Source organism: Eretmochelys imbricata, chromosome 13, assembly GCF_965152235.1.
Source record: "Eretmochelys imbricata isolate rEreImb1 chromosome 13, rEreImb1.hap1, whole genome shotgun sequence".
NCBI lineage: Eukaryota > Metazoa > Chordata > Testudines > Cheloniidae > Eretmochelys > Eretmochelys imbricata.
This window is the reverse complement of record NC_135584.1, coordinates 2,251,301-2,273,688: the sequence shown is the minus strand read 5'-3', so window position 1 is coordinate 2,273,688 and position 22,388 is coordinate 2,251,301. Positions and strand designations below refer to the sequence as shown.

General features: G+C 49.6%; 1 protein-coding gene across 1 annotated transcript in view; it reads right to left on the bottom strand.

Moving 5' to 3' along the window:
- NOL4L (nucleolar protein 4 like) overlaps nucleotides 1–22,388 on the bottom strand; it is a 103,152-nt gene that overhangs the window by 13,289 nt on the left and 67,475 nt on the right. Inside the window, 2 exon segments of the mRNA XM_077832103.1 lie at nucleotides 632–900; nucleotides 18,139–18,280. Of these exon segments, the coding sequence (XP_077688229.1) occupies nucleotides 632–900; nucleotides 18,139–18,280 (411 nt within the window).

The window sequence follows — 22,388 nt, the reverse complement described above, 5'->3', positions numbered from 1 at the left end:
CTAAGGGGATTTTCTTCTGTGAAACAGAACTGAAAGAGTTGGGGCTGAGATGAAAGGGCGGGAGATGCTTCTGTCTCCACTGAGGAGTGTTAAAAGCCCATTCCATAGTAATGTCTTTTATAGGCCATGCGAAAATAAACATGCTCAGCAGCAGGGTCTTTGTGGAGCTGTCTGGGGGCAGGGCTATGGCTGCATGCCATGGGCCCTGGGGTTCCTGGTACAATACTTCCTCTCTCCTTACCTCTGCTAACCACACTGTCTCTAGTTGGGCCTTGTTTTTACTGAACAGCAAGAGCCCCAAGCCTGGAGCAAGGCCAGGCACAGCTGCTCTCTAGCAGTTCCTCAGAACCAGCAGAGCACAGCTAGATGCTTTCCCCTTCCCTCCCTAGAAGGGAATGCATTCAGCTCCCTGAGCAGACTCCACCCCTCTCCCAACCAGCCCCCAGGCTGAGCAGTGCTCTCTCCTCTCCATGGAGAGGAGCAAAGTCCTCTGCTGCCCTCGGACATCTCGTGTGCAGTTTCCTCCATTTTACTATCAGGCTGTGGAAGGCTGTAAATGAGGCTGCTCATTTTGCCCCTGCTTATGCAGTCTGTGCACCCTCCGAAGCCCCGCAGTCTTGGCCAGACCAACCTCTGCTGTAGTCTTTGCTGTGTACTTCACCCGGCTCCGCAGCCCGTCGGCACAGCTGTCTGACTGGTAGGAAGGAGTGACATGGGCAGGCGGGAGCTTGTCACACAGGTTGATGGGCTGGTCCTCGGCCGAAGCAGTGAAGTCCATGGGGGCAGCAGTTCCATTCCCGTTCATTTCCGGGAAGGTGCTGTCTCCCTGAGTGCTGCTGGAGGTGGAGGGGTTCAGGGTGGAGGAACCATTCCCACTGCAGCTCTCTGATGAGGAATCATCTGCAATGAGAGGGACACGTTATCTCAAATCCCTCAGACCCCTTCCCTTAAAGCACCCATCGGCCCTAGACCCCTTGGGCACCTGCAGACAAGCCAGGAGAGCAGCTTCTGTGCCCTCCCAAAGGGAGGAGGTGGCATCCTGCTCCAGACAGCCAGCGGGCACACTGGCTGAGAGAGAAATGAGTTGTTTATGACCCTTCGCTCTGCTGAACCTGGGTTCCCAGAATCCCATGTGCTCCGTGTGCCTGGCTTGCACACCAGTCAGCATGGGCACTGCCAGGAACAGATACTCATAACACATAGGCCTAGGCTCCAGGCCATTACCCCTGGGCATGACCCCCCTGCTGAACGATGGATGGCAGCTTACGGGATCAGAACATTCCTGTTCCTGGGAGGCAGCTTGACTGTGTCAAGTCCAGCAGTTTACAGAGCCCCTCGCCGCTGGGGGCTTTCCTGCTGAACAATCCCCGAAGTGAAAGAATGGCAGACACCTTCCTTCCCTCCCTCCCCACCATGGGAAGAGTAGTCCTTTTCTTACTCACTCCCCTGAAGTCAATGGGAGTTTTCCTTGCTGTGGAATTTCCATTTTACCAACGCTGTAGGAAAGGGGCCCTTCCCCTCCCTGTGCACTCTCTCTTAGGCTATTTCGGAAGTGATGTTCTTCCCCCCGCAGGAAAAAATGAACTTCAGGCCCTCAAGCTTCCCAGGTACTGCCCGCTGCAGAGAGATTTCAGAGTCAGTAGTGACCCCAGAGGACAGACCTCACTGGGCCTTTTGGCAGAAATGCATATTAGTGCAAAATGGAAGAAGCTTTATGGGACCTAGGGGAGCCCTGTCATTAAAAACACAGGCACCCATCCCATCCCAGGGACTTCTTGCATAGGTCCTGTTGTAGCAATGGCTTCTGCAGATAGAACTACCTGCTCCTCTGCACGAACCACACAGATATATGGACACAGAAGAGGGATGGTACCCAGGAGAGAGGTAGGGAGTCAGTCAGTATGTCTGTCTTTCTATCGCTGTGGTATCGGAGCATCTGAATGTAGACCCCAGGTCTGTGCGTTGCAAAGAAACGCCATCCATTCGTCCTCCATGCACAATCCAACTTGCTTCCCACTGCAGCTCCCCCCAACTTCTCCCAGAGCTCCCTCCAATTCACAGTCACAGCTCACTCCCTTTACCTTCTCTCCTTTCTTTGGCTCACTGACATATACTGTCTTTCCCTGCACCTTTGTTATACAGACCATCCAGCTCCCCATTTCACAGGCACAGACACCCTCCCTTCGACCCTGTGCCTACACAGTTCTCCCCCAGCTTCCCGGCACACTTTCTTATGCATATGTCTGCTCCCAGCCATGGTGCCCTGCACATGCTTCCCAGTCTCCTCCCTATGCACAAGCCTCTAAATATCTTGGACACAAGCTACCCCGTTATCACATACCCCTTTCCTTTCATGGACATGGACTGTGTCTTACACTTACACACACACACGCCTTCACTCCTCCTCCTCATTTACACACACATCTCCACAGCTTCTCACACCATCGGTATGTGGCATTAGTGCTGCTCTTGAAAACAGTCTGATCTTGCGCAGAAATAGCTTTCCCCTCCTGCACACACCTCCTAGGCAAAGCAGCAGGGAGAGCCTGGCTCTAGAACGCCCAGGAGCCAGTCTCCTGGGTCAGATGTCACATGTTTAAACTCCGCTCTGTCTATTTCCCCTTCCCTTCCCCGCTGCAGAAAAACCTTTATTTCATTAGGTGCCGCTTGGAGAGGGAATGGGAGCTGCTTCCTGTGTACTCTGAGCTGTGCTTCAAACAAAGAAGCTGCACCGACTGACAAGCAGATGGCGGTCCCTGGCTTCCTGTTCCCTGTATCCTTGCTCATGCAGCAGGACAATAGGGGTCAGACTGCAAGAGAACAGATGGGATTCTAGCGCATGTGCAGTGAGTCCAAAGGTGTGTGTGAAAGGAGGGGGGAAGGAAGGTGTTCTAGCTGCTGCTATCAGTCTGTCCCTCTCCTCCCCCACTCTTTGCTCTACAGGGAAACTTTAATGAGTGAACTTTCCTGTGACCCCTGTGGAGGCTGCAGCAGCAAGGACTTTGTATCCTTTAGAATAAACAGATTCAAGTACAATTAGGCATCTGAATGAAGTGTAAGGGGCCAAGCAGGACTTGGAATCACAGCAACGTAGGGCTGGAAGGGACCTTGAGAAACCATCTCATCCAGACCCCTGTGCTGATGCAGGACCAAGTAAACCTGCACTACTGGCTTTCAACCTTTCCAGACTCCTGTACCCCTTTCCGGAGGCTGATTTGTCTTGCGCAGCCCTCACTTAAAAACGACTTGCTTACAAAAGCAGACATAAAAATACGAAAGGGTCACCGCACACTAGTACTGAAAAAGTGCTGACTTTCTCACTTGTACCATAGAATTATAAAATAAATCAACTGGAATATAAATACTATTCGTACATTTCAGTGTGTAGTATGTATAAACAATAGAGCTGTATAAACAAGTCAGTGTCCCTATGAAATTTTAGCTTGTTCTGACTTAGCTAGTGCTTCTTCTGGAGCCTGATGTAAAACTAGGCAAACCTCTAGATGAGGGGATGTATACTCTCTGGAAGAGCTCTGCGCCCCCCCGGGGATGCATGTACCCTTGGTTGAGAACGACTGACCTAGACCATCCCTGACTTATGCTCCACACACTGCCCTTCTGCTGATACCAGCTGTTCAATGAAACCCTTTTACTTACTTGTGCACCAGCTTCTAAACCGTTCCCTTCTTCTTTCCTCCTCCTCCCAAAACTGCCTGGTTTGTACCAGCCACCAGACTCTCGCTCCTGCCCTTCCTGTCACACAGTTGTTCTGATCCACTTATTTGTCTGAGCGATGACCAGAGCTGACCTAATCCTCAGTGTGGTATTTAAGTTCCTCTGTGTGGCTCCCTCCTGAATGGGCTGCAGTCCTAGGGTTGCTGTTCCTGAAACAGGGGCACAATTGAGCTGCAATATGTGGAATGCCGGGCTGTGTCCAGACAGGGCTGGGAGCTAATGGATGGGATTTGGCTGAGGAATGTGTCCGAGGCAGGAGAAGCAGGTGCGCCCCTGGTGCCCGGATACGAGTGGAAGAGCGTGCTTCCCTGGAGCATCCCTGACCCGTGTCTGTGTGCCCCTTGCCTGGGCATCTCTGTAGGTGCATTGTGCTTCAGCAGAGTTTGCTGTGTGGTCTGTTCATGCTGTGAACCTGCATGCGCTCAGTCCAATGACTCCTTGCTGGCGAACGTTCATACTCCATGTCGCTGTGCTTCCTGGGCCTGTGTGTTACGGCTGCCTGCCTGCACGAAGAGCGAGCCCTGGGCCTGTGTGTTACGGCTGCCTGCCTGCACGAAGAGCGAGCCCTGGGCCTGTGTGTTACGGCTGCCTGCCTGCACGAAGAGCGAGCCCTGGGCCTGTGTGTTACGGCTGCCTGCCTGCACGAAGAGCGAGCCCTGGGCCTGTGTGTTACGGCTGCCTGCCTGCACGAAGAGCGAGCCCTGGGCCTGTGTGTTACGGCTGCCTGCCTGCACGAAGAGCGAGCCCTGGGCCTGTGTGTTACGGCTGCCTGCCTGCACGAAGAGCGAGCCCTGGGCCTGTGTGGATGTTGTGAGGGCAGAAGCCCCTTGTTTATTCAGCCTCTGCCATGAGGCAGGAGCACAGAAATCAGGCAGGTTGCTCTTGGAGAGCTGGGAAGGGCTCGGGATCTTTCTCCCCCTCTGCCTGGCTGACAGTTTGAGACCTGGCCCTCCCCTGCTCTGCTTCTTCGGGGCTAGACAGGGCTCCCAGAGGGAGGCTGTGGCCTTATCCAGTGATGCCTCTCAGAAGGATTAAGAAGAATTATTCCTCTGCGCAGAGGCACCAGCCGCACGACAGGCCCTGCTGTAAGCCTGGGCATCGCCACAGCAACAGAGCTGCTCCTCTCAGGGTGGCCAATCACAGACCTCCCTCTAGGCCAATGGGAGAAAATCTCAGCTGCCTTGGGACCTCTCCTGGCTGATCATTTTCTCCCTAGCTTAGAGGCAGCTCCTTGCCCCAGGCTGCAGCTGGAGCTGGAGTGCAGCACGCTTGCTGGCTGTGCTCAATCTACCTGCCCTCCTTCCTGCAGAGACCAGGCCTAGCCGAGAGCTCACGCTCTCTGCATCGTGACTGCACAACTGGCCAAAAGCACAGACCCAACCATTGCTACTTGCACTGGGGTGGAGAAGGCCTGGTTTCCAGGATCTATTCTGCCTCCAACCACACCACACCCCCCAGCACTTGAGGCGGTAGTTAGCATTATTCTGGCTGAGTAATAATTTGAGGACATGTTACAAAGGTGTCAAAACTCTAACTGAGGCAGATGCATTGCAGCCTTTCTCCTTACATGCAGGTATCCACGCCAGCCTCAATCCCCAGGCTGGAATTACCCTGGCTGATGGTCAACCTTCCATGAATGCCCACTCTCCTCCCAGCCACCCTGTTGACAGAATGCCCAGGGTCCATCCCCCCAAGAGCTCACAATTCCAATCCATGTCAAAACCCACCAGAACCTCTACTGCCCAGCTACTCAAACACCTATCCACCTCAGCACAGAATTCCCACTGCTGTCTACAACCAAAGCAGAAGGTCTAAGAGGCCATCTCTAGGACAGCTGTCCACACCAAGTACCCTCCTAGAGAATAAAGTTTTGAGTCCATCTTCCCCAGGGTCTTGCACTTGCTTTTGCACACCATTTCAAGCATGCAGAAGACACGCACTATCTGAAGATTAAATTTATATCCAATTTCAGCGTAACAATCTTGGGTTTGTTACAGACAAAAAATATGAAGGACATTCCAGAAAACTTGTTAGCAACCTAACAGATGTACAGATGTAATAAAATGCAATGGCGGTCTGAAACAAATGCCCAGTAGCTTCTGCAGGGAGAATGTATTTGATTTCAATCTAGAATGAACGAAAGTACTTACCAAAGAAATCTGCAAACAAATTAGCCACAGTTTATACATTTTTATAGGCTATGCTGCTCGCAGCACCTCTCTATATTAACAGTGTCCAATTCATTCCAACAGGAATAAGAAACTCTAAGGAAGTTATGGAGAAGCTATTTCAAATACAGATATAGACATCTTTGGATCAGGGTAAGAAGAGCTTTAGCAAACTTATGAATGCAGAACTTCACTGAAATCCCGGCTTCCTTCTGTTCAGGACCTACACATGAGGTTCTCTCAATAATTGTCACCAACCCAGGGGTCAACAAGACTGACTTGCCTTACACTGCAAAGGGACAAAACACAGAGCAAGGAGTCCCTAAGGCCTGAGGGTTGAATATGGAGATTTTGTGAACAAAAGCAAGGGGCTCTGCTGGCAGGGCAGAGGTCTCCCTCCCAGGTACAGGTGGAGGGTTCTCTAAACAGAGCATGAATGATACCTAGTGCACTGGAATATAGCAACAGAACTCCCTGGGTTAGAGCACATTGAACATAGAGATTTCACCAGTGCCAGCCCATCACGCTCTCACCATGACGCTGTGCTAAGAGCAGGACTGAGCATCGGTGAGATGTAAGTAGCTGTACAAAGCCTGAGCTGCCCCACAGCAAGGGGGTCGAGGGACCATTTAGCCTTTTTTCCTGTTCATAAACCAATCCCAATTTTGTTATTTGTAACCATTTGCCAGATCATTTGGCTGGGAAAATTCCAGCCCTGTGGGGTGTTTGAGTTCTTTGCTTCAACCAAGCTATTTTGTGTTGCGATTGGTCGCTTTGTCCACATGGGCCTGCTGCTGCTTTCTGACTGGATGACCAACCTTTGGAGAATAGCTAGTAGTGAGGGATGCGTTGCCAGTTTGAATTCTCAGACAAATAATTGTTAGTGTTAAAAAGTGTGAAACTTTGCGGATTTGTACACGTTTCCACAAACAGTTGGCGAGTGCCGGAACACACACATACACCAAACAGTACAACTCTGTGAACAGCAGGGGAGCAAAGCCGGGCTATGCAGCCATGAATATATTAATTATCCCAACAGCACAAGCCTCATGAGCAATGTTCCCTCTAATTTCTGACAGGCCGTGTGCGTAAAAAAATTCTTCTGTGCAAATTGTGCTTCTGCGCAAATTTTTGTGTGCGCGGTGTTTCGCCGTGTGTGTGGGCTTTAAGATCTGTGTGCGTGCGCACATGTGCACAGCTTAGAGGGAATGGTGCTCATGATCTCTCTGCTCTCAGCTGGAGTTTGGTTAAGTGAGAAGCCCCTCCAATGAGGATAACTGGAAGTCCCCATGCACCCCGAAGCCCTAATTGAGGCAGATGGAACTGTAAAAACAATGTAACTTTTAACTGTTCTGATCTTTCATTCAGAAAATAAAATATTTAAATTTCACATGTAATCTTTGGCAGCTGGAATTCCGATGGCAGAAGTTCTGATCCTGAGAGACACTGAAACCCATGAACTGGAATTTAACAGGTCCAAGTTGGCAATGCAGGCCTGAAACAAGACTGAAAATCAAAACTGTCTTATGAATCCAGGCTTGTGCAGAAAACCAGCTTGTCCACCGGCCACAGTTGCACAGGCCTTGTTTTAACGTGCTCTAGGCAGGAGTATTGTTCTCTGGTGCAGGGGCTGATTGAACACATGCTTGGCTGCAAACTCAAAGCTCCTCCGCCATAGTTATGAACATCCAAGGGAGCACTGTCTGGCTTCTGGAGCGAGGAAGCTGACAGCAGCATCTCCAGTCTCTCTTCAGCTTCACCAATCCTAGGAAAGTGTCGAGGGAGGGACAGGCAAATGGCTCGTGGCTCTTCAGGAAGGCTCGAGTGGGGGGATCAGTCATTTACTAAACACATTAATCAGGGCTCAGCATTTTCATTTGAAGGAGGCGCCTGGATTATCCTTGATTTCTGTGACACTGGATTTGCAGAGATCAGGAAGGGAAGGGGAGATTTCCAACACCTGCTCCCTAGGCGGTTTTATGGCCGGGAAGTGGTTGGGTTTAACGTCTATTTTAACGTAGGGCAATGTGCTGCCGACCAAAGAGGGAATTAGAGATGAATGGGGCAAATTGTTCCTCCGCCTGTCACATCTCCAGCCTGGAGACAAAACCCTCTTTTGACTCAGAAAACAGTGAGCTTATGTAAGAGCCAGCAGCCCACGGGAACCTCCCAGCAATACAACAGCACCACTCAGTCACAGTTCTGTCACAGCCCACCCAATCGCCACCCAGGACTTTGAAGGACTCTGGAATAATTGACCAATTGCTGTGCAGGACTTTCAAGGGCTCTGCCATCCTCCACCAGTCAACCTGCAGGACTTTCGATGGCTTTGTGATTATCTACCAGAACTAGAAGCAGTTTGGGTCAGTACCGCCAGCTCCTGTTCTCACAGGATCACACATGATCCTGTCATATAATAAGCCAACCGCCCATCCGGAGTCTCCGTGTCAAGGCCATTGTCTCTGGCACAGATTCTCCCCTTCACTACAAAAGGAAATACACAGTTTCCACACTGAAATGTCACCAGCACCGAACTTTACATCTAGCTTTAAAAAGACTGTCAAAACTGTTCAAAGCACCTCACCGACGTCTCACTGTAACAACAGCCAGGAAGATGAAAAGTGCCATCAATTATTCACTCACAAAAGAGATGAGAAGGGGGAGGAGGAGAAAGAGGAGAGGCTGCAAAGGAGAGAGACTCAATACAAATTAGAGAGACAGAGTGAGAATGGGGGGCCTCGTGCGGGGGCCATTGCTGAGAGGGAGACCAATGTTAATTAAAGGCAAAAGAGCAGCCTTGAAGGACTCCTCCTCACCCAATGACCAGAGGGGCCAGTCAGCACCAATCTGCTTCGATCCAGCCCCAGCTCCCACTAAGAGGCAGGGATGAAGACCCATTACCAGGAAGCCCATCTTCTCTAGTGCCTGCCTGGCTGATTTCCTTTGAGATGATTAAAAAAATTGTTCAGGGGAGCAGAGCAGGTGAGGCTGGCCAATATCCAGTTAAGGCGTCCTATTTCCTGTCTTTTTGCATTAATGCAAACCTCGTGATGCCCAGACAAAGTGTCCATCCTCCACCCCCGTGACTGTATTCTGCCAGTGTCTTCACTGAGCCAGACATCTGGTAATGCTGGACACAATGTGTCTCTACTGACAAGTTCAGCTGACAAGGGAGTGCTGTTTGCTCTCTCCTGCATTGTGTAGGAAAGGTGTCTCCTCGTGCTATCTCCCAGCGCATTTCCCCCCTCTCCCTCACCCCCCCTGCCAGCGTAATGGCATGAGGCCAGCTTTGCTGTACAGGCAGAAGGAGTGGCTGACTAGAGCACTCCTCAGGATCTGGGAGGGATGGAAGTTTTCCAGTTTGCCTACGGGAGCCAAAGCCCAGAAGCCAACACAGCAGAACAGCAACATCTCGACAAGCACTCTCCTTGGCCTGGTCTTCCTCTTCCTAATGTGATGGCCTGTGCCATCCCCTCATGATCCATATTGTGGCTCTCCCAGCACTATGCTTCCTTTGCCACTGTGCAGCCAAGTTTTGCCCTTAGGTCTTTTATTAAGAAGGATTTTCTCTTTCCTTTTCTAACAGGTTTTAGGCTTGGTTTGTTCTAAAAAAGAGTCTACGTTTGTCTCTGGGAAATGAGGGCAGGGCTCTAGGGTGGGTCAGGGATTAGGAATGGGAGACGGAGCCTTTCATCTCTCCATTGCTGGCAAGCCGATTCAAACCCAGCCAATGGGGACCGAAGGTGGTTACTGCCTGAGAACCAGTCAGTGCTGCCACCCATGGCAAATGCATTTGGTGGGTCTAAGCACAGTTCCTAGTGGGCAGATGTACATCATCACCACTGACACCAGCTGCTCCCCTCTTTGGCTGTCAATGGCTCAATGGGCTATGGAGACAGAGATGCCCTCTCAACCCCACAGGTGGGTACTTCTTAGGTCAGGGGGAGTCATAAAGGCTGGGTGGCATGGGAAAAACTCACCAGGCTGGAGTCTGTGTTGTGGTTAAGTTGGGGACTTCTGTAATTGGTGAATTTGGTCAATAAAATCCAAAATAGCTAAACTAAACAGTAACAGGGAAAGGGGTGAAATTTGCCATCAATTAACTGGCTTAATCTGCATCCCTGCTTAGGCACTGGGAGGGCAATTTAGGGAAAGCTCTGCTTGATTTACATGCAGAAAGCGTTACCATCTGGCAGAAGATGTTTTTTAGTTAGAAGCAAAGGCAGGCAGAAGCCAGGCAGGAAGGAAAGCCTGGACAGAGAGCGTGCACAGGCTAGCAAGGATGTTTCGGGAGCAGCTTTGGATTTCCCAAACCTGCAGCAGCAGCAAGAGAAAAGGCTTCAAAAGCCTCGTATTCCTCAAAGAAGCTGACCTAAGGTGTCTGTGACTAGTCTGGAAAGGGCCTAGGAAAGAGAACAGCTGCCCTGAGAGACCTCTAGCAGGGTGGGCAGGATTTACTGATCCCTGCTGCAAGGGCTGTAGCTCTTCTACACTGATGACAGATCCAGGAGGGCTGGAAGAACACAGAGTCAGGGAGCCTCAAGAGATGATGATGGGCCACTAGGTGAAATCTGCAGGAAGCCAGCCAATGGCCCAAGGCAGTACTCACTGGACTGTGATTTGAGAGGAAGCTATTTGGTGGTTACCTGCATGGGAAATCAGACATGTGTGCTCAGAGTGTCATAGAAATGCCAGTTTGGCTGTCAATGTTCTATGTTCAAATTCAGCCCTCAGTTACACCCCTGCCTGAAACCCCACTAAGTCCCTGGGGTTGCGTACATGTGACTGAGAACAGAACTTGCCCCTTCTCCGGAGGTGAGCTGGACCTTTAAGAGGAGCTCAGGCCCAGTCTCCACATCTGTGCCAGGGTTCTCTCCCCAGTCATGTGACCGAGAGGCAGGTGTGCTGGGAACTATAAAGTGCAGCCTCTCCATTAAGTGGGGGGAGTAGTAGTTTGCTGGGTAAGCCAGGTTGGGGGGTGTTCACTTAAGTGAGCTTGGGAAGCACTCAGCCCAACAGGGGCTGTGCAAAAGGCCTGTGAGAAGACAGGATAAAAAAACTAGGAGGGGTGTCTCCAGAGGCGGAAAAGGTCTGAGGCAAGGCCTGGTGTGGGTATAGGTCCTTGTTTAGGGGCCCAAGCCAGGCCTTGTTGAGAGGATGAGAGGCACCCTACCCACTTCTGCCCTGTATTAACATGGGGGAGACTGGGGCAGACCCTGAGAAGGGTGCAGGATTATGGAGCCCAGAGAGAGCCCAGGAAAGAAGTATGCTGTCTGGGGGTGGTGAAGGAGTGTCACAAAGGCCCTGTGTCAATGGAGATGAAGATTGTGGGCGGCCAAGGATGCATTTTCATTCCTTACCCTGGAAGGGGTGGGCTCTTGCTTTGACTGGAGGGCCCGAAAGCACCAAAATGACCACCGATGGACACTTCAGCCTGGAAGGGAAACTGAGGAATGGATATGCTACTGGATGTGGTAAGTGACCCTGTTACAGCCCTATATGTATAAGCAGAAAAGTGTGCAGCAGCTCTGAGGGGCTGGGAGTGAAGCTTTTGTCATGTCTGAGGGGAACATGTAGCATCATGCTGGAGGCTAGTACCAGGTGTGACCTGGGCACCTGAGAAGCCTGTAAGCTGAGGGTGTAGCAATGCTGATAGATAATGGTGAACTTGCTGCATGAATGTAAACCCCAGTTCCTGGTACGTGCTGACCTAGACCCATGCTCTCCTGGGAGGCTCCTCTCCAAGCAGAACGTCCAGCAATAAATTGCTTAGGAAGTCTAAAGCCTTGTGACACACCAAGGTAACCATGCACCACAGTGCACAAACTGCACCAGAAAGGAGGTGAGTGTCTGGGGATGTCCTGGGTACTGCCTTCACCCCTCACCCAATCCACAGTGGTTGGTCCAAGGAATCTCTGTGATACCCCTCCAAGGCCCCACTCGAGGAGCATGTCCAAGGAATACCCCCAGTATCTGCCCCATAGCTGCCTCCTTAAAACATTCTCAAGGGAAATGCTTCCTTCCCCCAGCCTTGAGGAGCATCTCCAGGGGACATCCCTGACAGCCTGTTTAGCACTAAGCAGGTTAATCATGTCCTTCCTCTTAGGGTGGGGATTAGTGACCACTCCCCGACGCAGAACAGATTCTGCAGTGGCCCTGCCAATCAAACACTGGATCAGTACCAAGGCATGCCTTGGCTGAAAGGGGATCTGTCCCAGCAGTGACACAGGAGAATGCTGTGCTGCCCACTCCCTGCGGTAGGGAAATGAGTCTACGCTCAAGGGCTGGTTTTCCTTAGACTGTTTTTTTTGTTTTGTTTTTTGTTAAACTGATGTGGGGATGGGTTAAGATCCCTTCTCCCTCCCCCATGCTTTGTGCTGAGAGCACCTGCAGCCTGATCCCTGACTAAGGTAGCTGAGTGGTGACAGTTCTTTGTGGCAATGTCACAGATTGCAATGTATTATCCATTTTGGGGAGAACTCCTAGAAAATCTGGTGGGACTTCGCTGCTCCATACTAGCCCCAGAGAGACCATCAGGAACCAGTTAGCAAGTAAAAAACCACCATAAATACACATGATCCAGGGACCTGCCTCCCTAAATGCTTGGTATTTAGTCTGAATGATTTGTAATCTGTAATCTACTAGTAAATGCACCATAATGCAGTATGTAGAAATACAATGTCCTAGTGCCATGATTCACTGCGGCATTGGGTATTACTCTCTGGCTGAGATGGGGACAGACCTCCAGGCTGCATGCGCAATGGATAGACTTCACTATACTTCTCTATGGTTGACAAGTTCGGCTAGATGGAGAAGGGCAGAACCAAAACTAGTAAGAAAATGGTTCACCCCTTGCAGTGAGGTAAAGCTCCCTGTAACCTCCTGGGCATGAGAAAGCCATAAGGCCCATTTGCCTAGCAAGTTTCTGTAACTTGTGTTCTGTTGGACTGGATGATTGCATGGGATGCCTAGAGAGGAAAAGGCAAATTCTGCACTGTATACTGACACTGTACCAGGTGGTGATACCGTGATCATCTCTTTGACCCCAGCAAATTAATCCCTCCAGGCTGCCCTGGAAAATGGCTCTCGCAGTTGGTAGTAAAAAGTTCCCATTCATCTTTGCTCAGGCTTTGGGCATCCAGTCACTTCCTTTTGGGCAACTTAAGATATGAGTAACATTCAAGTTGGGCAGGAGATGTGCAAGAACCTCACATTTCCCATTGCGGGAGCAGCAGAGTCATAGAATCATAGAATATCAAGTTTGGAAGGGACCTCAGGAGGTCATCTAGTCCAACCCCCTGCTCAAAGCAGGACCAATCCCCAATTAAATCATCCCAGCCAGGGCTTTGTCAAGCCTGACCTTAAAAACTTCTAAGGAAGGAGATTCCACCACCTCCCTGGGTAATGCATTCCAGTGTTTCACCACCCTCCTAGTGAAAAAGTTTTTCCTAATATCCAACCTAAACTTCCCCCACTGCAACTTGAGACCATTACTCCTTGTCCTGTCCTCTTCTACCACTGAGAATAGTCTAGAACCATCCTCTCTGGAACCACCTCTCAGGTAGTTGAAAGCAGCTATCAAATCCCCCCTCATTCTTCTCTTCTGCAGACAAAACAATCCCAGTTCCCTCAGCCTCTCCTCATAAGTCATGTGTTCCAGACCCCTAATCATTTTTGTTGCCCTCCGCTGGACTCTTTCTAATTTTCCCACATCCTTCTTGTAGTGTGGGGCCCAAAACTGGACACAGTACTCCAGATGAGGCCTCACCAATGTTGAATAGAGGGGAACGATCACGTCCCTCGATCTGCTCGCTATGCCCCTACTTATACATCCCAAAATGCCATTGGCCTTCTTGGCAACAAGGGCACACTGCTGACTCATATCCAGCTTCTCGTCCACTGTCACCTCTAGGTCCTTTTCCGCAGAACTGCTGCCTAGCCATTCGGTCCCTAGTCTGTAGCTGTGCATTGGGTTCTTCCGTCCTAAGTGCAGGACCCTGCACTTATCCTTATTGAACCTCATCAGATTTCTTTTGGCCCAATCCTCCAATTTGTCTAGGTCCCTCTGTATCCTATCCCTGCCCTCCAGCGTATCTACCACTCTAGAGTAACACACAAGAAAACGGAAGCAGCTGGTTCTTGCACTATTACTGTGCTGTAGAGTGAGTCTGTGCACTGTGGGACCCCATGGCTCACTCTGTGTACTTTTATGCAGTTAGCAGTGTCAATCGTATGTGAACCCCACCTCTGCTGCTGATACAGGGCCTCTGAAATTCTCCCAGACAGTGTCTTTTACTATCCCTGTTGGTATGTACCAAAGTCATTAGCTCTAATTGGGTCCCTTTGCTGTTTCAAAGGTTAACACACAGTTTGCAGCAGGATAATAGCAGGCCAAGGTTTCTGAGCACTGAGACAGAATAAGGTGGTTTTTGTCTGAGTTGCTTATTGCTCCCTAAAGATTTAGCAGACACCAACACCCCAAGGCAAGACAAACTTGCCTCTTGTGCACCCTCCCACCACACCCACTATCGCACTCAGAACAGGCTGTCAAACCAATCGGAAGGTTCTGTATAGCATTTCCTTGTAGGGCTCTTCAAATCATGGAACTTGCTGCTTTGTCCTTAAAATAAAGTTTTTGAAATCTATCTACAGTTCATGATCTTAGCACTGGGTCCCTCTGATTAGATGGCAACTGTGCATTACAACTTTCTTTTGTAAACAGTCTTTCATGGAATGTGTATTGCAAATGCCTTTACAGCTAAACAATAGCAGGACAGAGATTTTCAGACACAGAAGAGGAAGGATAGGAATGTCTTCTAATGAGATGTAGCGAAAAGATGAAATGTGCCTGTTCCCATGGACAGGAACTGCAGAGGAGACGGTGCTCACGCACCACTGGCATTGGGACTGTGGGAGCAACAGAGAGAACTGAAACAGACACGGCTCATGAGGCAAGTCCAAGGAGGGTTTAAAAGACAAGGAAGGAAACTGGACTCTGCTCCATGTTGTGAGATACTTGACAGTGCGGGTACCTCTTTTTCTATTTGTCAAACCAAATATCTGACACCCACATCCCTTCCTGCCAACTGCTCCAGCTGTGCATCCTGCCCTGTTACTGACCCAGCCAATGACTTGTTTCTTGTGCTTGCTGGAGTAATCCATGGCCACAGTTTTGGAGCCATTATCAGGTCTTGAAAACAACAGCCCTCACTAGTCAATGCGAAGACCAAAGCACTCAGACTCCTACAAGACCTGGCACTTAAATGCAAAGTGTGTTTACGCTGTCCAGTTGCAACTCCTGCTGTAGTGCAGTGTTTGTTCAGGGAGTTGCCCCTTCACCTGCTGGCTGCTGAAATCCAACCCAGGGCTGTTGTGACAAAGCTGTTAGCAGATGGCCTCAATCCAGTTCCTAGTGGACAGATGTCCATCCCCAAACCCCTTACAAAATGGGGACTAACTGGTCCCTTTGTTGGCCGTCTCAGCAGAGAGGGTAAAGGACTGAATGGTCCTGGCCATCCACCCAGCTGGGGAGGGAGGGGGCATGGCCCCTTCAGGTCAGGGGCAGGGTGTTTGCATTGCTACTCTCTGGACTATCCCTGTCCTATGGACAAATAGACAAATTTGGGCAATAAAAAAATCGCCATATCCACTCGATAGCTGTAAGGGGACAGACCCTTGACCCAGGACTCCAAGGAAATGGGCATGGTTTAAAAACTGTGGCTCATTAAATTCTCTCTCCCTTTAAGCCCCATTTGCCTCTCCATTTCCCCAACTCTCAGTAGCTGTCCTGGACTATCCCTCCCACCATCACATTTTCCTCACTTCTGTTTTGTCTCCTGTTCCTGAAGCATCACTTCATTCCTCCCCTTTCAGCCCTTCCCATCACACCCTCTGGCTGATTCCGTTCTTGATGTTGCTGGCAACTGGACTGGCCAAGGCCTTCCATCCCAGTGGCACCAGTCCACATCCTAGAACTCACTCCAGCACGTGATATGGGCCATTGGTATTCACTGGAAATACAAAATCATCCCTAGCTCTTAGTCAGTCCTGTAAAATTCCATAGTATCTGCCAGTCTAATGGAGACCCCAATAATCTGGTTTCAATTAAAGTGTCCTCCACAGCCAGCATGCTTATTCTTTGTCTCTATCACCTCTGATCAGTATATTCCATCGCTCTCCTGCCCCTGACCCATATGAGAGAGACCCTAAGGCATGTGCACAGACTCGACAGGGGAGAAGAAATCACATGTACAGTTTAAACTCTACTCGGCCCCTGAATTGAATGAAAGGAGCTACAGAAGAGGGTTTCCCTAAGCAGAAACCATAGGTATGGAGCCTGATTGAAACGGAATGCTTAACGTTTAATGAGTGATTATAAACCTTCTGTGCCAAAGATCTGCAGCCCTTCCTCCCCTTGTCCTACACTGACACCTGCACCATGACAGCCCCACAAAAATAAGGAGCACTCGCCATCCGGGGTGTAGAGCTTTTGTAGGCTGTGCATCCTTGAGAAAGAAGTGTTGTTCCCATTATACTCACACTGCAATTCCCAAAGTGGGTGGGGAGACAAAACTTTAGTCTCAGTGAAGAAATCTTAAGCTTCTGCCTAAACCATTGTCCTTTAGCACACTGCAGTGCTGGGGAAATGGATCCAAAGCATTTCATTCTAGAGCATTCATGAACGACAGGCATTGGAATGCAATGCTGCATCACAAACCATGGGCTGGGAAATGTTCTGTCACCAGAGCTGCAAAGTACAGTGGAGTAGAGAAATACGAGCCTAGAACCAGAGGTGTGGAGGGTAGTACGTGCTGAAGAACAGAGTGCTGAGTGCAATAGATGATGGCACAGCCTGATGCCAAGCCCGTCTAAGCATCACTTCTGCGGCACTTGAAGTGGTGTGACAACAAGCTGTGTTAACCTCAACAGGTCCCTCCACCTACCGTGCTGCAATTGGACTGTACCGGGCTTAGCGATGTATTCATGAGGGGGGAGAAAGGCTAGACTGTCTTCTACCACTGACACCGGGACACCCTGCAGAGCAGGCAAGTTTCACATCCTTACTGCTGCCTGTGTGAGCCTACTGGGCAGGCGCTGCTAGCTTTAACGACAGCAGTTTCTCAAAACAGCAGCTTTGCAACATAAACCAAACTTGCCCGTTGTATCTGAGTGGACAACGCACCAGGGCACCAACACTCTGCCTCTGGCCATGAGTGGCTAAAACCCACGCCAGGCAGATATGCTGGCCCAAAAGCCCTTTCTCACAGTACAGGGTGGTTTTCCAGTCCCTCCTCTTAAAGCACCACTAACTTGATCTGAGTTGCCCCAAGATGTATCCACTTCCTATCAGCTCTCAAACTGCCTCTGCACAGAGCCCTCTGGAGACAATGAGGGATTCAGCCACTTGAGAATGGGGCAGAGTCAGTAGTCTGACTCTCATTCTAATACCATGGAGATGAACTTTGACCTGAACTCAGACTTCCACCCCTTATTTACTTTTTTAAAGCCAACATGTTTCATGGAGCTAGCACAACACCCCTCCTTACCAGCCTGCCTCCCCCCACCCATTCCATGCTGCTCAACTTTGACCCTTCTTAATTACCTGCACTACCCAGGCAGATACCCCCGCTTCTCATCTATGCATCCCATTCCCACTGCTGAGCATCCAGCTTCTTCTTGGGGATCAAAACCACTCCGAAACGTGTAACTCAACTGAATGCTTCCGGCTGCGAAGCCCATATCTCAGGGCCTTGCCATGCTCCTTCATCCCTCCCTCTGCACCTCCTGCATCACAGTGCTCAGACCTGATTCTAGCCCTGCCAATGTGTTCAGCTCTAGGAACAAGTGTGTCCAGTGCATGTCACGGTAACTCCATTGCCTCTTGTCGCAGGAAGTGTCTCTTATCCACTATCTGGATTCATGAAAAACTTAGAACCATGTTGCGATGCCCCAACCCACAGAGACCTTATCACAACCAGCACCTGCAACAGAGTATCGCCAGACAGGTGCCAGCAGCACTGAGAGAGATGGAAAGTACACTAGTTCCACGTGGTACCAACAAGAGGGGTCTGACTCCAGTGCAGTCCCTGGGCACGTACTGCTATGAAATCCATCCCTCAGGTAAGACATCTGATTGAAATGGAGCAGTTAAAGTTTAATGAGTGACTAAAAACCGCCTATGCCAAAGACGTGCAGCCCTCCCTTCCCCTGCCCCATGGACATCAGGAGCACTCACCATCCTCCTGGCTGTGGAGATTCTGGGGGCTGCGCATGCTTTCGTCCTGACTGGGGCTCAAACTGGAGTTAAGATGCTGGTCAGCTGAGATCCATGTGGAGTCGTTCATATCAAAATCCTCGCTGCTCACCGATGTCTCATCCTGAAAGCGAACGGCAAAAGGGTTAAATCTGCTTTGGTTTTGAAGCTCCTGACCACATCCCTTTGGGGGTGCAGCAGCTCCTGCATCCCCAAAGAAACGTGTTCACCTCTTGGCATTCAGGGACTCTGAAAATAGCCCTTCCCATCATGCTCTGGGCTAGGTAGCATTTCCCCTGCGGAGAGCACCAGTGCTCTGCTTCCTGTTTGAAGACGTGCCTGAGGAATGGCACAGTCTGTAATTGAGGACAATTAGAAAGAGCTTGCATCCTGTAGGAGCGGATGGCTGAGCCCTGCAGTTTACCCTTTAATCTCCATCGACACTACAGTGTGTCCGTGGCAGATAAATGGCTCTGCAAGTGGCGCAGACAGGGTGTGACTTTCTTCAAATGGTTTCGAAAAGTATTAGACTGAACATTGTGTTTAAAAACCAAAAACGCACACCCAAACACCACCACCACCATTTTTCTAACCAAGCAGGAAGGGTCAGGCCAAATCAGCCACTAGTGAAAATCTATGACCGTATGCATCCGATGAAGTGAGCTGTAGCTCACGAAAGCTCATGCTCAAATAAACTGGTTAGTCTCTAAGGTGCCACAAGTACTCCTGTTCTTTTAGTGAAAATCTGCAGACCAGCTCTGATTTCCATGGAGATATGCCCATACACAGCAGCAGGGGATATGCCTGTAGTGTGGACAGGGCCTAAGAACCTGCAGCCTAATGCTTAACCTCTGGTTTTCAGCATGAGACTAAGATCTTCAAAGGCTTCACAGGCCCTTGGATCTGCCTGCAGATTCCTGGGACTTTTCAGCAGGGCCAGGGCCAGAGATGCCAAAGAAGCCACAGTAACACCATGAAAGTGATGCAAATGGGACCTGAGGGGGAATAGCGAGCCCAGACACGATCCAGAAACATCTGTAGAACCCCAATTTTCTGGGTTCCCCTGCAGAAAGGGATGTCTAACCGCAGAGAGAAACCCATGGAGTTGGGTAAGCCAAGATGTGACCCGGAGGCTCTTCCACTCTCCGGAACAAGCATGTATGAACCACACGCAACACCACAATAGTGTGAAATGCACCCTTGCAATCTGTAGCAGGAGTGAGGCCTGCATTTTTTTTAAATTATAAATAATGCTCTACTCACTAGTCCTGCTGCTCTGAAAACTGCCAGCACTGAGGAGGGAACATGCCATTTCAGAAGTCATGGACACCCTTACTCGGCAATCCCACTGACTTTCCTATGGCATAGATTAAATTCCTCTCTCCCACTCCCACAGCTGCAAGGACATTCTTTCTCTTCCTCCTTTCTAACCTTTACTGTGCTTCAAGACACAGCCCTTGGATAGCTTCCAGAGCCAAAAGGTCATCCACTGGATTTCAAAATCATCATCATTATAAAAGCAGCAGTGAGATTCTGAATGAAAGGAGGAGCTAAGGAACCACAGAGCTGGGCCTTCCAAGCAGAGGCCACAGCAACACACTGTAATGAAGGAAGCACTGATAACATGGGGATATGCAACACATGTGCTGTAATGGTTCCTCTATCTGCCTTTTCTCTTGTTCCCCCCCAAAATAAGACCGAGACCCCATCAAAAGCTGTGGAGACACAGAACACGTGCCCAGAGTCACTTTCTGCTTTAGCTACTATTGCCTTGTATTTAAAACAACCTTTCACGGGCTTGTAGCCTCTCCATTTCCCTCCAGCGTTTTGAGCACTGGACAAAATACCAATCCCCACTCCTCTTCCTTGCACCAAGTAAGTGCCCCTCCAACCAGCACCTGCACCTTGTAAAGCTGCTCTGCCTCCGGCAGACTTTTTTTTTTTTTTTTTTTTAAATTGTGAACAAAATTCTGCAAGAACAGGTTTGACCTTTCTTCCTTCCTTGTCCCTGAAGAGCCATCTGCGCACTCAGGGCAGGAATTGCTGGGTTTAGCCTGCTCCCTCCCCCAACCCCCTCCTCACTGAGTTGTGCCTCAGAGGGAGTTTCCTGGAATTTACAGCTTCTGTACAGCCTCAGCTTGAACATTTGTAAAATCATACACTGGGCACAGCTACACGGGGAGGCTTCTACTAACCACACATGCATTCTTGCACTAGAAGGACACGGGCACACTCATGCTCACAGGACAGGGCTAAAACATGCCGCTTCCAACCAAGTATGGACATACACGACTAGAACCCAGGCAGAAGCACACACATGCTGCCAAACCCATGGCAGCTTGGCCCAACAGGACACACTCAGGGTAAACAGCACTTTTTCTTGGCATTTTGGTTAAGATCCATACAACTTTTCTCTGTGTCTTCATTTGCAATTCATGGTTATAACATTTTTGACAAACGTGAACTGACATGGCTGGGGACAATAATGCCTATTCGATATGTGTCTATGACCTTAAATATTCTCTAAAAGTTTTAATCTGATACCCTTAGTTTCATAATAGGTAATGTATGTTGACACTGCAAAAAAAGAAATACAACACCAACAACCCTTGGGCAGTGAGTGTCAGAGCCTGGGTCTACAGACCTAGATAGGCAGGGCTCTCACTCCAGCATTAAAAATAGCAGTGTAGATGTTCCTGGTTGGGCTCTGAGACCCACTCCCCTCCCTGGGCTTCAGAGCCTGGCTCCAGCCACAGCAGGAATGCCTACTCTGCTACCTTGAATGCTCTGAGAACTGCTGAGGCTCTGAGAACTGCTGCCGTGTTTGTTTGTGTTGTGTGGTTTTTTGTTTTTGTTTGTTTTGGTTTTTTTTCTCTTCTTACACATAGACTGAACTGGAAGGGGATCTTCCACTGCTAACATTATATATAGATATAGAGAGAGACACCAACCGACCATCACCATGGTATCTGGGCATCCTTACAAAGCTTAACCTGGAACAATGATCTTAAGTGGACAGACTAAATGCCAAGGTCTCCTGCTGCTCACAGCTTTCCATCGGACCAGTCCACATCAAGAGAAGGACTGGGCCCCAGAGTGCATCTTGCAGGGCTGAATGAAAATGGTCAGGCCCATGCTTAAGAAAATATCTTTAAGGTGCAAATTCTAGAGGAGACTGCCCTGTCTCAGCACCCACAAGCTCACCCATCGGATACTGGATTCTAGTACATATGTACAGATGTATGTTTATGCACACATGTACATATAGCATCTTTCCTATCAGTGTATTGTGAAACGCTGGGTTACATATAAAATCCCCCTCAGTACAATATATTGGCCTGTTATCCAACGCATTAATTTATCCGAGAGATATCGAGAAAGAAACTGACCCCGCTGTAAATGACTGAAGTCCAATAAGACTCAGGGCATGACTAGCAGTCTCTAACATGACCTATCAGCAAAAAGACCATGCTATTGAGGTGGAACCTTACAGAGGCAGGCGTCCTCCGCACCTTTTCAGCCTGGACTCCAACTGGGAGAACAAGAGCATTTACATTTAAAGACTCCAGAAGGATTAAGTTCCTGGCAGCGGTGCCCCGTTTTTGCAGCATGCAGATCTAGCAGTGTGACCAGCAGCATGGCAGTACCCCATCAATACCACACATAAAGCCAGCAGTGGGAACTGCCTCTTGGTAGTGTCCAATCAATACATCACCCAAAGCTAACTCGTAACAGTGTCCTATCACAACCACACACAATGGCTCCTGAAGTTCCTTGCAGCAGCACCCAAATAATGCTGCCCTGGGAGCTGCTTAGCCCTTGGTGCTCTTCCAGTCTCTCTAAACTGCAACACAGCCCAGAGTCATGGATGTGAGAGGTAGCATCTTCCTTCGCTGCCTTGCTAACACAAGTTCTGGATTTAGCCATTTAAGATGCCCTTAGCAGTGTCCTGTCACTACTAGCTAGTACTACACTGGTGGCAGTTGCAAACTTCCTCATCAGAGTATCCTGTCAAAGCAAATAAGGCCCTGAGCTCTGTGACTTCCTTGCAATGCCCTATCAATGCCAGCAATGACTCCTGGCAGTGCCCTCCTTATGCCAGCGAAGATTCCAGTGATGCGAGACCCATCCAAACAATAACCTACAGCTTTTTTCCCCAGCTAGGACTCCAGTAATAACTTACATTTCAGCTTGTATGAGAGGGATAATTTTTCTGGCTGCAGCACAAAAAG